The sequence below is a fragment of the Erpetoichthys calabaricus genome, chromosome 12, assembly GCF_900747795.2.
Source record: "Erpetoichthys calabaricus chromosome 12, fErpCal1.3, whole genome shotgun sequence".
NCBI classification, from domain to species: domain Eukaryota; kingdom Metazoa; phylum Chordata; class Cladistia; order Polypteriformes; family Polypteridae; genus Erpetoichthys; species Erpetoichthys calabaricus.
In genome coordinates this window covers 81,229,562-81,246,027 of record NC_041405.2, presented here as the reverse complement: position 1 = coordinate 81,246,027, position 16,466 = coordinate 81,229,562, and the positions used below count along the sequence as shown (strand labels likewise).

The window sequence follows — 16,466 nt, the reverse complement described above, 5'->3', positions numbered from 1 at the left end:
GCTATTCATCTTATTGCAACATTAAATTATAGATGTTAAATATCTTTTTATAGTGTTTAATGTTTTCTTTTGTTTTACCTACTTTGCTTTACATAAGAATATTTAATTCTTTATTTGTATAGTGGATCCTGGAAATGAGAGTGAGAGGGTGGAATTCTCAAACTTGGTACTCCTTTTCTGTGAATTGATTCGACATGATGTTTTTTCTCATAACATCTACATGTGTACCCTCATTTCACGAGGGGACCTAGCACTAGACTATCATTTGCCACGTCCCCGCTCACCAAGTGAAGAACCAACTGATGACACAGACCGTAAGGAACAAGACCCAGGAGGCAATGGGAAACTTGAGGTATATTTGATAGAATAATGAAGCCATATTTTGGATGTAACTTTTCCATTTTTTTAGTCTTCTGAAACGCATTCAAAATTACAGACTCTAAATTAGCTATATATAAAGGTGTTTCTCCTGTAAGAATATACTGAAACCAAATCTCTAGGAGAAACAGAGGAATTTGCATATTAATGAATAAGAAAAAATGGAGCTTGTCTCATTCCTTCAGAGCACTAGGGACTTCATTTATAAAACCTTGCTTGAATTGCTTACTTAAATTTTGTTTACCTATGTATGCACAACAATATTTGGATTTAAAAAACTGTACGCATACCACGTGCCACCCCAAGTTCCTTTATAAATCTCAAATCAGTTTAAAGTGAGCATGAACTTTTAATTACTCCCCGTCACCTGCCTTCCGTAACCATATATGGCTTAAAGGTGCGTTTTTGCATATTCATGATCTAATCACTATATCAATGTGACCATGTTTCTGAATGTCGTCTTTACTACAAATCTTGAGTTATTACTAACTGAATTGGAGAATTGCAATAACTTTCTTTTTGCTGGTTTCTCTGTGGGATTCACAAATAAAAGAAAAAACACCAAGCGAGAAACCAACTGATAGCAGCTGAGTGGATACAACAAAGCAATGTGCTGTCATGCAATGCCCAGACTGCCGCCAGTGCTGTGGGACCCACGTAGAGTGGGTTGACTGACAAGGTGCTGCAGACGCAAAAAGATTTCATTCAGGCTGTTAATGCCTTGTGTCAAATGTTGCATGAACTGACTCTGGCTGTATGCACAGAGCTGTGAAATATTAAGAATAGTGTTTGTTGTTAATATTTTTGTTATTGAACTACTAATAAAATAATTTTGCCAAGTAAGCATCAATTTTGCAATAATACTTTATTCTGTTTCTATTATTAAATTTGGTGTACAAAATCCAAACGTCTTTGAATTACTATTGTGCTGGTATCCTTAGGGACAGAGTTTGGGTCATCCACATTTCAGGTGGCAGAAACAGCACTGCACAAATCTTCACAATGCATCAAACATTTTTGGGGCCGGATTGCAGTGTGCCTCCCAACATGTTCAAAAAGAGACATCTTTCTTTTACTGAACCAGGGGTGTTTTCTGTCACTGACCTTGTGAGAGTGCCTTTTATTTTATCTCCTCTCCTGTGTTGTTTGCTGGGTTTTGAGTGGGGAGAGGACCTAGACTTTGAAGGGGTAACTATAACCTGAAAGAAAGTATGTATGAGTTATTTGTAATATGCTAATCTTAATTGCAATCCTGTCATTCAGGTCTACTTAGCAAGAAGCTAACCATCACACACAGCATGACCCTGAAGTCTGTTTCCCACACTACTATTTGATAAAAGTTGTGGGTTGAGCCAGGCCCAACTTACACATTTAGGCATTACATAGTAGTCATTCGTTAATTGAAGGAAAGTGTTTTCCATTTACAAAAGCGTATCTATTATGTGTTGGTGCCTTTATTGCATCATGTGTGCAATTAATTGCACTGATTACCTTTAGGAGAATTAGCAGTTACAGCAGATGGCCTTTCGATTTTCCCCTGCTCACGCTGACTGTAAGGAAATTGGATGTATCTGCATAACTTTTTAATTATACCTTCTCATACAGATGGCATGACATGGCTCAGGGATGACTGCAAGATTCCTGACTGGTCTACCAGTTCATATTGAAAAGCACCAGTTGTCAAATACCCTATTTTTGTTTAAACCTGTAACTGAACAAGGATCAGATGGTTTTTGCGTGAATTCAGTACACAACTTCTAAGAGGACAGCTATAAAAAGTGTAAACTGACTCTGGCATTATCATGAGACAAAAAAATCATGATCCTTGCAAGCTTGCTATTGTTGATGTCCTCCAAACAAACTAATGCTGCCATTGCCAGTTATGTTGTACAAAACATAGTACCCCCAGTTTATACACAAAATAGATTGGCTACACACACAATGTATTAGGCATAGTTACCAGTGTTGAAGACAACTGCATTGAGAGAACATGTGAATTAACTGTGATAAGTAATTAGTTCAAGAACATGGGAAATGTGACTTACGCATTACTGAAATGTGTAGTGAAGCAAGATTTTTTGTTCACTTCATTATCTTGCTGCCTGGAGTTGATAAAAAGGACTTATAGATGGTGGAAATTTGCCATAACTTTAAACCAATTTTCACGTCTAGTTCCTCTGTTATAAATCCCATCTTTTGCGTATGAAATGGCTTATGCATGTTTCAGAGTGCACATGAGACCCCAGGTCTATACAAAGGATATTGAACTTTTAGAGCTTAATCTAAGCCCTATTATTCAGCAATAGAAATGCATTAAACTAAATGTTTTGCTGCTTATGTTTTTAAAATCTGTTGTTTCTTGAGCTGCTTCTGGTGTTATTCATAATATACTGTCTCAAACTAAGGTATAGTTTCTAGATACTGTGAAGTTAATTGTAGAAGCTATTCTCTAGTATTGTTTTTTGTAATTTACCAGTAGTGCACATGTTCAAATTCAGTTTTACTTATTACACTAACATTTTTTTATCATGTTTCCATGTTTTTTCCACTTAGGACACTGGTCTGTCTGAGTCTATGGAGATTGAGCAAAATCCAAGTGCAATTTTTGATGATGTAGTAAGTTGTCATTATTTGAAGATTTATGCTATAAAAGGCTTAGTCTTACTTTTACACCTATGCAAGAATCTTGTACCATATACAGTATAACTGAGCAATCATTGACTATGTCATTCATTATGGACAGAATTTTTCTTTACATTGATCTCTAATTAGGTAATTTGTAAGGTAATTTGTTTCAACTTTGACTGTAAGTGGCCCATTAATGTAAAATTATATGTTTAACTTGAAATGATTTATAAAATCAATGCCATTTTAATCAAATTTATAACTATTATAAATGATCCGCATTTCTTTTTAAGTACAGTATAAGTGACAGAACAGTACAAAGATTTCACATGCCGTTTAATTTTAATAAGGAAAGCTAAAACACATTGCGAAGCACGTATTTCTGCTATGATATGTGCTTTGATATTCTCATAGCAAATAATGACTATTCATTCCTTTTGTCCTTTTTCTACTGATATTTTAGCTTATTAACTTTATTTTTGTACAACTTATCAACATTATAATGTAGATGGTTAAATAGAGGGCTCATAAGCAATTACTTTACGTACACTACAGGCTAAACCTAAAATTTTGCTTCTGATTAAACATGCTTTTCCATTTTTTTTTTTTTTTGATATAATAAACAGTGTTTGTAACATTGATGATAATATTTAAATAGATCTTTAAGGTTTGTACAAAATGATGTTACCAAATTGAACAGGTAAAGCACCAGAGAAGAATAAGCTATTTCAGCAGCTGCAAAATATTTGTGATATTTAGTTAATTTGTAGTATTTGTTTTCTCTTAAATTTCTCCACATATTCCTTACTTTTTTTCTTCTAAAAATAGATGTTCTCTCCTCCTATGCACTGTGAATCCAAAGGCAGCCCTTCTCCTGAGAAACCTACACTGGATCATGAAGGGAAGACATCTGCTAAGGATAAGAGTTCAGATACTACATTTCCTCTAGTGTATGAACTGCCACGACACATCCAATATGCAACACATTTTCCTATTCCTCAGGTATAAAGTTGTAGACAATGTCCGCTTGCATACTTAGATGTTTGTATATGTTTATATACACGTATGTGTATTGTTATTTACACTTATAACCCTGAAGCTAACTTGAGCATATAATAACTGTAATGAACTGTCAGTAACTTCCTTGTAGGAAGATACATCCATCCATCCATCCATTTTCCAACCCGCTGAATCCAAACACAGGGTCACGGGGGGTCTGCTGGAGCTAATCCCAGCCAACACAGGACGCAAGGCAGGGAATCAATCCCGGGCAGGGCGCCAACCCACTGCAGGACACACACACACACCAAGCACACACTATGGACAATTTAGAATCGCCAATCTACCTAACCTGCACGTCTTTGGACTGTGGGAGGAAACCGGAGCACCCGGAGGAAACCCACGCAGACATGGGGAGAACATGCAAACTCCACACATTGAGGACCCGGGAAGCGAACCCAAGTCTCCTAACTGCAAGGCAGCAGCGCTACCATTGCGCCACTGTGCCGCCCTAGGAAGATACACTGTTTAAATATTATATATACAAATATATATACACACACATGCGCACACAAATACGGTCATTAAGTTGCACATTTTTTGGTTCTTGTTGTAAAAGATTTGAGACATTTAAACTGATTTTTACATTACAATTATTTTTATGAAACTCTGTATGATAAATATAATGTATTTGGCATCATATTTTTGTTACTGCACTCCATGAACTGAACAAGAAAAATCATTATGAAAGGTTATGTCTTTAGAAGCCCAGTTAACTCAACAAACTCAAGATAGCTTCATATCTTTATATTCTGAAAATTATAATGTTTTGTTACCAGTTAGTACTGGCATGTTGTTCAACTCCAGCTATGCTACATTCACATAACAGAGAAAATTATAGTCAGTGAGGTAGGGAGAAAATCTTTGGTTGTCAGTGATTAATGTAATTGAAATTATCCATGTTATCATAAAAAATAATTCTTAATTTACAGTAGATCATTGTCTTCTCTAAGTGTCAGTGCAGTGATGTCAAAGTAATTGTATATAATAATTGCTCAGATGCTTATAACTCACTGACATCACCTACTGTATATGTCTGAATTTTTGTTCTTTGGTTGTATGGGTGTTTGTAGCAAAAGAAATTCATATTTAGTTGTTCTTGTGTCAGGAGATTTTCATGGCCAGTCTAACATTTTTTCTTTAGTACTTGGTGATAGTAGAAGCAAGCTTTGAATCAAAATGTGCTACACAATGAAGACCTTGCCAGTGAGCATTAACGAACTTATTTTTACTATGTAAGATACAATATTTCTGCCTACATTTGAAGTTACTCTTTTCATCATAATCAAAACCAAGAGTCCCCCTTAATGAGGGGGTATGCTTTTTTTCACATTTTCTCCCCTTAAAATTTGTTTGCATTTTGTTTTTGTCATGTCATCTCATTAAATTAAAATATTCCTTTATTCTAGCTGCTATTAAATTTAAATTCTCAGTAAAGCTTTCTTTAATATACTTAAGTGGGCATAACTTATGGTCCCAGAAACTACCAATTTTGTTAATCACTGGCTAACTCTTAATGTTGGAATAGTTTTTTATATAATAAATATGACTTTTCATTGTACAGTATGCAAATTGTTCACTGCTATGCTTTTTGTACATGTTTGGTAGCTTAGGTTTTTGTCTGCTATCTTTGTTAATGTGATGCTGATATTTGTTTAAAATAATAGTTGTCATAAGCCGAACTTCTTGGCTCAGTAACAGTTTTGATTGAATTAATCTATACTGATGATTAATACATTTGTTCCCTGATGGCATGATGGGACAGGTATAGCACTGATGCTTCACAAATGCATAGTTCTGTTCAAATCTTGATCATGCTTATTGTCCCTGTACAGTTTACAAATCATCTTTGTATGTGTATGTATTTTCTTCTGCATACTCCAGTCATCCTCAAAGATATGTGTGCATATTAGGTTGATTAGCAGTTGCAAACATGGCCCCATTTGAGTGTGTGTGTGCATTTATGGGAGTGTTGAGCTGATTTCTACCTTGCTACTAGTGTTTCTCAGTTGGCTCTGACCCTTTGCAACCTTGAAATGGATTAAGCGATCTTGAGAAAATTTTGTTATTTGTTGCATGATTCCAGTTGATAATAGTGACATCAACTGGTGACTTTTCAATTTACTTGTAATTGTAGTTTTCCTGTTCTTAGTACATTATATCATGCACACACTATCAAGTTTCCCTTGCCTTTTTTTTAGTTTTAAGAAATACATTTTTTTTGCTTCGGCCTCTTTTTTTTTTAAACCCTGGGTAAGTAAGTAAGTAAAAATTCAATCCTGATTATAGGACTAGCAAAAAAGTGCTTTCAGTATATGTTAAAAAGACAAACATGTGAGATAAAAGTGATTGTGTATTGAAATTTTTCATCAAAATCTAAAATATTAAAGATGTACTTACTATTACTAAAGTTTTTAGTTTTGTAAATTTGTCTGCCTTGTAGGAGGAGAGTGCCAGTCATGAGTGTAACCAACGTCTTGTTGTTCTATATGGTGTTGGGAAGCAACGAGATGAAGCTAGGCATGCTATAAAAAAAAATAACCAAAGATATCCTGAAAGTGCTAAACCGGAAAAGCACAGCAGAAACAGGTAGGAAGAGACCATCTGCTGAGAGAGAGAGATTATTACCTGTCATGATCTTCAACAGTGGCAGCAAAATCATCACTCCTGTGAATTGCTTAAGGTGCATCATGACTTAGATGAGCTGTACTTGTGTGCCAATCTATTTTTTTTTGGCTTCTAGCGCTTTCATAAATCATTTTGCAAGCAAAACAAATTTAGGACCATAACTGTTATATTCTGTATTAAGATATTTACTAAGTTTTAGAAAGTACAAAAACTTTCAGATTGCATATTTTTGACTCTTTAAAAATGTTAGTTAACATTTTTATTTTTAAAAAGATTTAATGTGGATTTAGTGTCCTTTGGCAATTCTCTTCCAAAAATGTTCTGTACAAAATATGTTTTGATTAGTTAATAATGAGCATATTAATTTGGTTATCATTAGGTTATTTTTCATGCTGTTGTTTTGAACTGAATTCTCAACATCATGTTACTTTTCCATGAATAATAAGATTTGTTTTTTACTCTGTATTTTTGCCGCTATGAGGTGAAGAGAGTCAGAAGCGAAAGAGAAGCAAGCCGGAAGCATTTCCCACAGCAGAGGACATTTTTGCTAAATTCCAACATCTTTCCCATTTTGACCAGCATCAGGTCACCTCTCAGGTGCAAAAATTGTTTTTTGATAGTGTTCATAACAATGAAAATCAGTGTTGTTAATCATGTTGAAGACTTCTATCATGTCTGATTGTTTTTTTTTAAACTTTATTATATGTTGCAGGTGTCAAGGAATGTTTTAGAACAGATCACAAGCTTTGCATTGGGAATGTCCTATCATCTTCCCTTGGTTCAGCATATTCAGTTCATCTTTGACCTCATGGAATACTCCCTTAATATTAGTGGTCTCATTGATTTTGCTATTCAGGTACGTATCCTCTTTTGTAGATGTTTTTTTTTTTTTTTCATTTTACTTATATATACTATATGCTTTTACATTTATTTGCATAGCAGACACTTTTATCTAAAATGACTTAGAAAAGAGGTCTACATACATACAGTAGATAGATGGATTATACAGCATCTGTTGTGGTACTGTTTCAGAACAAGTGTTATAGGATCAGTATCCAAAATTGATTTCCACAAGTAAAAAGCTCAAAAACAAAATACAAGTAGTTACAATTCCCAAATTTTCAAAAACGTAGCTATTCACCAAGCAAGTGAGTCTTCAAGCTATTCTTGAACACATTGAGGGGGTCTGAGTTTGATGTGGGCAGCTCATTCCACCAGCCAGGAGCTACATATGTAAAGCGGCTGGTCTGAAATCTGATACTACGCAGACGCCATTCATTAGCAGATCTGAGTGGTCGAGAAAGAGCATAGGACCTCACAAGTGTCATAGATATACTGTATATATGTATATGTGTATATGTATACAGATACAGAATGTGTCTGCCAGATCATAGCAACATGATCCTTGAAGGACAGCTGATCATCAATCCCCACCCAAAGGTTGAATACTGACTTGGCAGGTTTTAATGATAATGAACCAATCTGAACAGAGATGGGGTGCAGAATAGATAGACGAGCTGGGATAGCAAGAAGGTTCTTCTTTGCCAGGTTGAGCTGGAGATTGTGTTCCATCATCTAGGATGTAGTATCAGTGAGACATGCAGAGATTGTAGCTGATACTTTGTGGACCTCTGGAGGGAAAATATAACTGTGTGTCATCAGCATAGCACTAAAAAAACAAACAAAAAAACATGGGATTGAATGCCTAATGAATCATAGAGGGCTTTGCAATGACCCTTGGGGCACCTCCATGTTCGTCTGGTATGCCCTTGACATCTCTCCATGTTGGGACTAACGTTAAGATCTGCCGAAGAGGTAGAACTCAAACCACTTGTAGTCTGTCAAAGTGTTGCCAAAGTCAGAGGGGATGACAAGAAGGATATGGTGGTTGACTATGTCAAAGGCAGAGGAGATATAGCAGAATGACCACAAATGATGGATTGATATCTCTGGCATTCCATAACGTATTGGCAATGGTGAGAAGAGCTGTCCCCATGGAGTGGTCCTTCTTGAATCCTGACTCATTAGGATTGAGCAGTCTGTTCTGTAGAAAAAAAGAAGAGACCTTGTTAGAGACTGAACGTTTGAGAGTTTTGGATAGAAATGAGAGACACAAGGCTGTAATTACTTATTTGAGATGGAGCAAGAGCGGCTTCTTGAGGAGAGGAGTTATTAGGGCTTATTTGAACAATGTGTGAAAAGTGCCTGTGCTGAGAGAGGTGTTGATGACTTTGAAATTTGATTTGATAATTTAACAAAACAGTCTAATTTGGAAAGGTATATAATATGTTAAGCAGTTTGTACTGTAAATGTTAATACATATTTTAATTGCCAAGTGTTGATTACATGCAAAAAAGATTTAAAAGAAAATGGCAAACTTTATACTGAACAGTAAATTCTTAGTTTATTAAAATATTTGATAAATCATTAACAGAAAAATCTGAGTAGTCAAATCAAGAAGAGGATTTATGGTGGTTCATATGTGACTTGTGCATTTATTGCATCAACATTGACTATGTTTTGTAGATATAATTTTATGTTTGCAGCAAGACTACTGTGACCAAGTTGTGCAATAAAATAATTAGGTCACAAGTACTAGATTAGACAGAACTGCCGTAAAATCTTTCTTCCTAACGCATTGTTTAAAGTACTGTTGTAACATAAATATAAAATGTTTTTTATAAATATGTTTACTTGAGGAACACATGCAGTTTACGCTGTAAAGAAATGTTCAAATGTTTGTATTTCAAGGATGCTCTAAATCAAATTTTTTTTTTTTTCTTAGTGGCAAGTTGTTGTGCAGAAGGTCTAAATTATATGGCAAGAGACAAATTGACAACTTTGGTAGCATCCAGGACCTGTTTGAATTAGGGTTGATATTTCTAACTTCTTTTCCTACTGGTTTTAAAATTACTTTCCCTGTAGCACTGGAATCAAGGCAGGCTATAGCTTTAGATAGGCTGCCACTACATTATAGGGCAGCCACACATACTCCCACTCTTATCCTCTACACTGTGTCCAAGGGGCAACAGCTATCCTATCTCACGTGTCTTTGGATGATAACCTATGGAGAAATGGGGAGAGTGTTAGTGTTTGAGATTTTATGTTAATATATTATGCATTGTGACTTTATTCTGCCGTCATATTTCAACCTAATTAGTAAAACATTCACTTATACTTTTGAAAAAAAAAATACCATTATAGACCTAATAAGAAAAATCCTTGACAACTTATCCACTCCAGCCTTTTTTTCTGGTGTAGAAATGAAGTTGTCTACAGTACATGACACATTAGAACATTGACAAACCTTAGCCTGGGATAATTACTTGTCAGATTACTTTATACCTTAAAGGATGAGTTTTGAAGTATTTTTTAACAGTTGGGGAATACATTGATTTGCCTGAGAAATGTGTATTGTCTAGTGATGCATTATTTATAAATTACAAAAAAGTCTCCCTCCATAGCTTATAATAGTGGTCTAGGAGAGACATAAGGAGGAAAACAGCCTAAAGTTGGTGCAGCTCAGAACAACTGGTGATATGTGAAGTAATGCCTAATGAGGACAAATGTCTTTGCCACAGCAAGTGGAACTAACCTACTGCTGCCACAGTTGGAAAAGCACAAGCATTTCTGGAAGGCAAGTTTCTGCTTTCCAACTGTCTTCAAATAGGATGTTTACTTCTAATCTAAGCAATGCAATAAGACAATTTAATGAATACTATAGGCATTATTTTTTAACTTCATTTGAACCATAGCTTTTGTCATACTGCCTAATATTTACATAAAGTTCACTCATTCTAGTTGCTGTGAACAGAGAAGTATACACAAGTCTACTTCCCTCAGAATAGATAATGGAAAGAATCTTTGATTAAAAATTAATTACTTTGAGGTTTGTTTTTCTGTCATAAAAATATCTCGGAAACACCAAAGGCATATATTCTGAAGTCAACTCCTTTGCCACTTCCAAGTGGATCTATTGGTAAGTTTTAAGGCTTTTTTCCCACATTTTCTTTGGTGCCCCATGGCTTTAATTTCAGCGTGGGATTGTGGAATCAAATCTATTTAAAATCCTTAATAATTTAATTCAGTAAAATGGGGAAATCCTGCTCCCATTTTACAGACAGAAAGTTCTTTGATCATTGTCAGTATTATCCCATAATGAAATTAGTTCATCAGCAAAACACACGATTCATACATACTTGGAGAGTTTGATAATGTGACCAATCATCTGTGAGTAGCAGTCATTTTAACTTGTAATGCAATTCATTTGAATAAGGGAGTGAGAAGTAAAAAAGTGATCTATTTCACTTTAACACAGCACCTTACATAGCCCTCTATAAAAGAACATTTGCTTCACATTCATCCTCAGAACCTAATAGACTTGGCTACAATTGCCTGTCCAACCATCTGTTTTCTAACTACCCTCTATTGTACAGGGTTGCCAGGAGCCTATTGCTTTGCACCCTCCCCCACCATAACCTATCATCTATGGGGGAGGAGCATCGGTTTAGATACATCAAAAAGTTCGATCTCCGGTTTTTGACGAATCTTGACTTTTTAAGGTCCCTTGATACCGAAAACATTGATATCTCGATGGGTGTGTGTCTTATCTGTGTGTGTGTGTGTGTGTGTGTCACAGTTTCTTGAGGACAGTCTAGAGCTAAAATGGCTGGATGGAAAAATCACAAACTTAAAATGTAACGTTTGTTATGAGATGACAATGTGCTGATTAGTTTTTGAGCCAAATCGTGCAAGAGAAAGAGGCACTCTAGAGGAACCCTCAAATACTGTAATTCTGCAATTAATTATGAATTCTTTTCCTCCAATGTTATCGTAATGACCTATTTTATGATCAGAAAGATCAGCATCAGAGCGATAAATAATTACTGAAATGTTATAGAATAGTTCGGATAACTTGGTTCCTAGGGCACAAAGCCTACTGATGCTCATGTCCAAATTTTTACAGCTGCAAGGAGAATAGAGGGTGATCCATGCATCACTCACCCATATTTACTCATGTGGTGACAATTTAGAGACATCGGAGTCTAACTTGTCTTTAGGATGTGGGAGAAAAGCAATAGTATCTGGAGAAAGTCCTCGCAGGCAGTGCCAGCTGCAGCTTTAGCAAATAAAAATCGAGGTACATACTAAATGAATCTCTGTACCTGTGACTAATCTACAATGTTGACAAAATGAGCTGCTCATTATAGTTATCCTGGCGTAAAATGTATTTAGTCTCAAAACAGTTTCAAAACATCTACATTAAGTCTAAATTTGCTTCATATTTGGTCCTTGGTTCATAAATACTTGATAGCGTCAAACATAGTAACAGCACATATAATATGCATTTGAGTGTTGTATTAATAAATGGGATGCCGTCCTTATTTTTGAGTAATTATTGCAGTTAAGTTCATTTCAGAGGCAAATCCACGGGTAGTATATAGGCAAAGGCAATAAGAATGTGTGATCATTCATGAGAAACATTGAAAATAACAAAACAAAGGCTATTTTATAGGAATTCTGAAATAGTGGATTAATTTTCAGTTAACAAATTTGATTTCACAAAGGTAGCCTTGAAATTGATGCATATATGAAACGAGGGATACTTTTGGAAAATTGATGCATCAAGAATTTGATACATTTGAAATTTTAATAAATTGTGATAACTGTTAAGTATTGCTCTTATGTAAGTGTTATTAATGAATAAAAGTTTTCTCCATAAACTGATCAGGCATAAATCTCTCAACAGCAAATATCACAAATCTGAAAAGTGAATTTCTGACAAGCCTGACTTAGAATACTCTGTGCATTTCGGTCCTTAACTTATACACAATGGGACACCGCCATATTTCAAGGATTTTTGTGTAATTTGAAATAAACCAACAATTTAATCAAAAGCAATAATGGTATTTTTACATAACCAGATGGTGTCTTCTTTCAAATAAAATGCAAATTTCAATGTCTTTTGCTGCCTTTCATAGTAAAATATGGGATTTGCACATGTATATGCTGAAGGTGAGCAGCACGTCAGAGCTTAATGATTCTGCTTTATCAAAGATCACACCTTACTTTTTTTCTTGGAAATACTAATTATGTATTATTGGGTTAAAGGGGTCCATTCTCATCAAAACTTTGTCTTAAGAAGATGTCATACATGTAGCACTTATAGTAGTTCAGCATCTGTCATTGACTAATTTCTTGGCAGATCTCTTTAGATTTTACAGCTGAGGTCAGATGTACTGAAGATTTTTTTTTTGTCTGTATTTCACCTCCAATAGTATAATCCATCCATTTCCCAAACCTGGTTATTTGGATTTAGGGTTTTTGAACCAATCCTGATAGTATTAGGCATGAGGAAGAAACCAATTCTGGATGAGACACCTTTCCATTAAAATATTCAATAAACAGGCAGGGCAAATGTTAAATCAATCAGGAGAGTTATTTAGAGTATTAGTATTAGCACTTGTTTTGCAAGGTAATGTAAACTTTTAGCAAAGCCCTGCATTGTTTTGCATGTGAAACTCTACCCATGCGTTTGTATTCTGAACCCAGGGTAACAGGGAGTCAAATTCTATCCCTGCAGAGACCACCCTCAGATGTCAGTCCATCCCAAGAAATGCATGTACCAACACTCATTTATATAGTGCAAGTTTACCATTACTAGTCATCTTAACAAGCATATCTTTGAGATTTGGAAGTCGTTGTCTTCATGTTTCAGCTGCTCCTGTAAATATCCTAGCAATGCTTGAGCCCAATCAGCAATCATTTCAGCACTGTGCTACCAGTACCCATGATAAAGAATTTTGTGAGACATACATAAGTACACATTTGGTTATATAATCTATGTAATTGGAATGTCAATTTGTGTCTATTCACTTTACCTGCACTGTCTGCAAAGACTAATTGTAAGCATTTAATGTTGTGTAATGTATTATTTTTTCACCTTTTTATTTATCATTAAAGGATAGAAAAACTCTGCATATGTGTTTCAAGTTTTATTCTTTGTGTTTATATTTTGCAGCTGTTGAATGAACTCAGCCTTGTGGAAGCTGAGCTCCTTCTGAAGTCGTCTAGCTTGGTTGGCAGTTACACAACTGGCTTGTGTTTGTGTATAGTGGCTGTGCTACGTCGTTACCATTCCTGCCTGATCCTCAATCCAGACCAGACAGCACAAGTTTTTGATGGGTGAGGCACATCATTAGCGATTTAGGTTCTCACTGAATTTAAGAAAAGATACAAATGGCTATTAATTAATCTGGATGTAAAAAAATTCTATCAACTATTTTCCATTTTCAGTATTTTTTATTTTCTGTAGGTTTTATGCATCTGTTTACTTGAGTCTTATTACAGCTAGTACTTCAACCCAAATATAAATTCTTTGTAGTGTGAAAACACTTGCATGGTTTGAAAGTGATTACACCTGTGTAGGGCTGATTTTATATGGGTTTAACTTAATTTAATATTATTAATAATAATAATTGAATATTTTTCATACATTTATACTTTTCTTCAAGTAATTAAGCAATTATTCATGGTAGTACATAAACTGAACAGTTGGCTTTATTTATTTTAAAATTGTCTACTTATTCTGCCTGTTGTCTTTTGCAGCCTTTACTCTAAATATTACTTAGACATGTCTGCTCTGATATAAAGCACTAAGAATTGAAACATCTACACTTGTTAGTATCTAACTTCAAAATAAGTTTTTTAACAACTATTAATTTGGTCTTTTCATCATTTACCTTTAATGCCCTTTTCTTCCAAACTACTTTTCCATTTCTGTATCTTCAGTTATTAAGTGACTGAATCACTGAAATAAACAGTTCCCATAGCAATCATTCACATATACTGAATATCTGGTCACCTTTGTTACTATTTAAAATCGTGGTCTCAGACTGGATTTCTTGTGTAGTCCCACCTTCACATCAAAACTCAGTTTCCCCATTTGCTCTCCTGAGCACTATTTGTAGTTTCTCACCACTGACTCTTAACTATTCCTCCACACCTAACTTTCTCAAAGCCTCTTGCAGCACCTTGATAAATAATTTCTTCAGATATACATATGCATAATGCAGCTTTCTACCTTTCATCTAATGCTTTTCCTTTCCCCGGCATGAAATCAAACTGCTTTTTTAAGCTTTTTACTGATTTCATTTGCTAGCAGTTTTTCAGCCACATTTATTACCTTAAAATGTTGATCGCTTGATGTGACCCGCTCTCCCAATTTATTATGCTTATCTGTGTATATTTAGAATGAACACATTTATTTTCCAGTCTTCAGGAGTATTCCCTTTACACATAATTATGTTGTACAGGTCTGTCTACCGTTTAGCTCCAGAACCTTGTGTTGTCTTCAGCTTTTCATTTTTTCATCCTTTTCAGCTATTTTGCAACCTCCTATTTTGAAAACGTATATCTTGGTCCCTCTGTCACTTATCACAATGAACATCATTATCCTCTTCGTATTCCTCATTCAGTAACTTCATGTGTTTTTTGCAGGTATCTTTACTTTCATTACTGTCATTCACAATGTCCCGATAAGTATTTTTGAAGCAATTCACAACTATTGATTTCTATCTTTCATTTGCTGTCTGTTTTGATATCCTGAACACATTCATTATTCCATCCTTATTGTGCAGCTCTCTTGCAAACTCTGTTCTCTTGACTACTTGCATCCTTATAACTCAACATTACTGGTAATGAAACTAAAGCTGGAATGGACTCCCCCATAAGTACTGGCTTCCAACATGCATATTCAAGGTGCTCTCATTTATAGGCACCTGCTACTGAGGAACTCCAGATGTCACCTCCATCAGCCTTTCCCTCAACCCTTTTTTCCCCTCTTTTTTGCATCTGGAAACCTTTTGGAGCATATGCTGAAACTATTATTAAGCAGTTGCTTACTAACAATAATCTTAGCAACTACAACATGCTAGTCTTACGGGGCCAGACATGATTAACACACATCTGGGGACCCCAATTCCCTCCAGTTGTGCACTTTAAACATTTGTGGTTGCAGTGTCCCAGTTCTACACATGTATCAGACAACTACGTAAAACTATGAAAAAGAAACTGAATACAAGACTTGAGAGGAAATAGAAAGGTAAAATTGCTGTTATCAATGCAAGAACTCAGTACCTTAAGCTTAATGATTAATTTATGTCTTGCTGTCATTTTGACTACTGTGTCACAACATGGCATAGATAGATAGATAGATAGATAGATAGATACTTTATTAATCCCAATGGGAAATTCACATAACAGCAGCACATAGTCTTTCTGTGACTCCACTTTTTAATTTTTCTTAATTGGTGTGTGTTTTACAAAGTAAATGGAAAATAAAAATACCCACTGAAGAGTTAATTGAACATCATTGCGTGTATACAGAACAGCCAAGGTTATTTTTCATCTTTAATTGCAATCATCATCTGCTAACAAAATGAAAATGTAAAATACGTATCATTAAATGGATTAATATAAACATTTTAACAGAGTTACTGTTTAGGTTTTGCTTCTTAAACAGTGCTAACATAATATGATAATTCCATAAAGATTTAATACAGAACAAGGAAACAGCACATTAATAAATTGTAATGAAAGTATATCTGAAAGTATTACAAAATATTAAAAATTCAATTTAGTTTACATCACACCACTAGCCCTTAAGTAGTACCACATTTCTTGTGATACTTTGAGAAAATATAATCGCAGAAAATATCACAAATGCCTCAAGATATTCTACAAGATTTTTATGTCAAAGTACCAGAAAATAGTTT

General features: G+C 34.9%; 1 protein-coding gene across 1 annotated transcript in view; it reads left to right on the top strand.

Moving 5' to 3' along the window:
* The window catches only part of med12 (mediator complex subunit 12), a 146,450-nt gene that overhangs the window by 48,637 nt on the left and 81,347 nt on the right, over positions 1–16,466 (top strand). Inside the window, 8 exon segments of the mRNA XM_051935384.1 lie at positions 123–352; positions 2,932–2,994; positions 3,832–4,005; positions 6,506–6,592; positions 6,594–6,651; positions 7,172–7,287; positions 7,403–7,546; positions 13,712–13,875. Coding sequence (XP_051791344.1) covers positions 123–352; positions 2,932–2,994; positions 3,832–4,005; positions 6,506–6,592; positions 6,594–6,651; positions 7,172–7,287; positions 7,403–7,546; positions 13,712–13,875 — 1,036 coding nt within the window.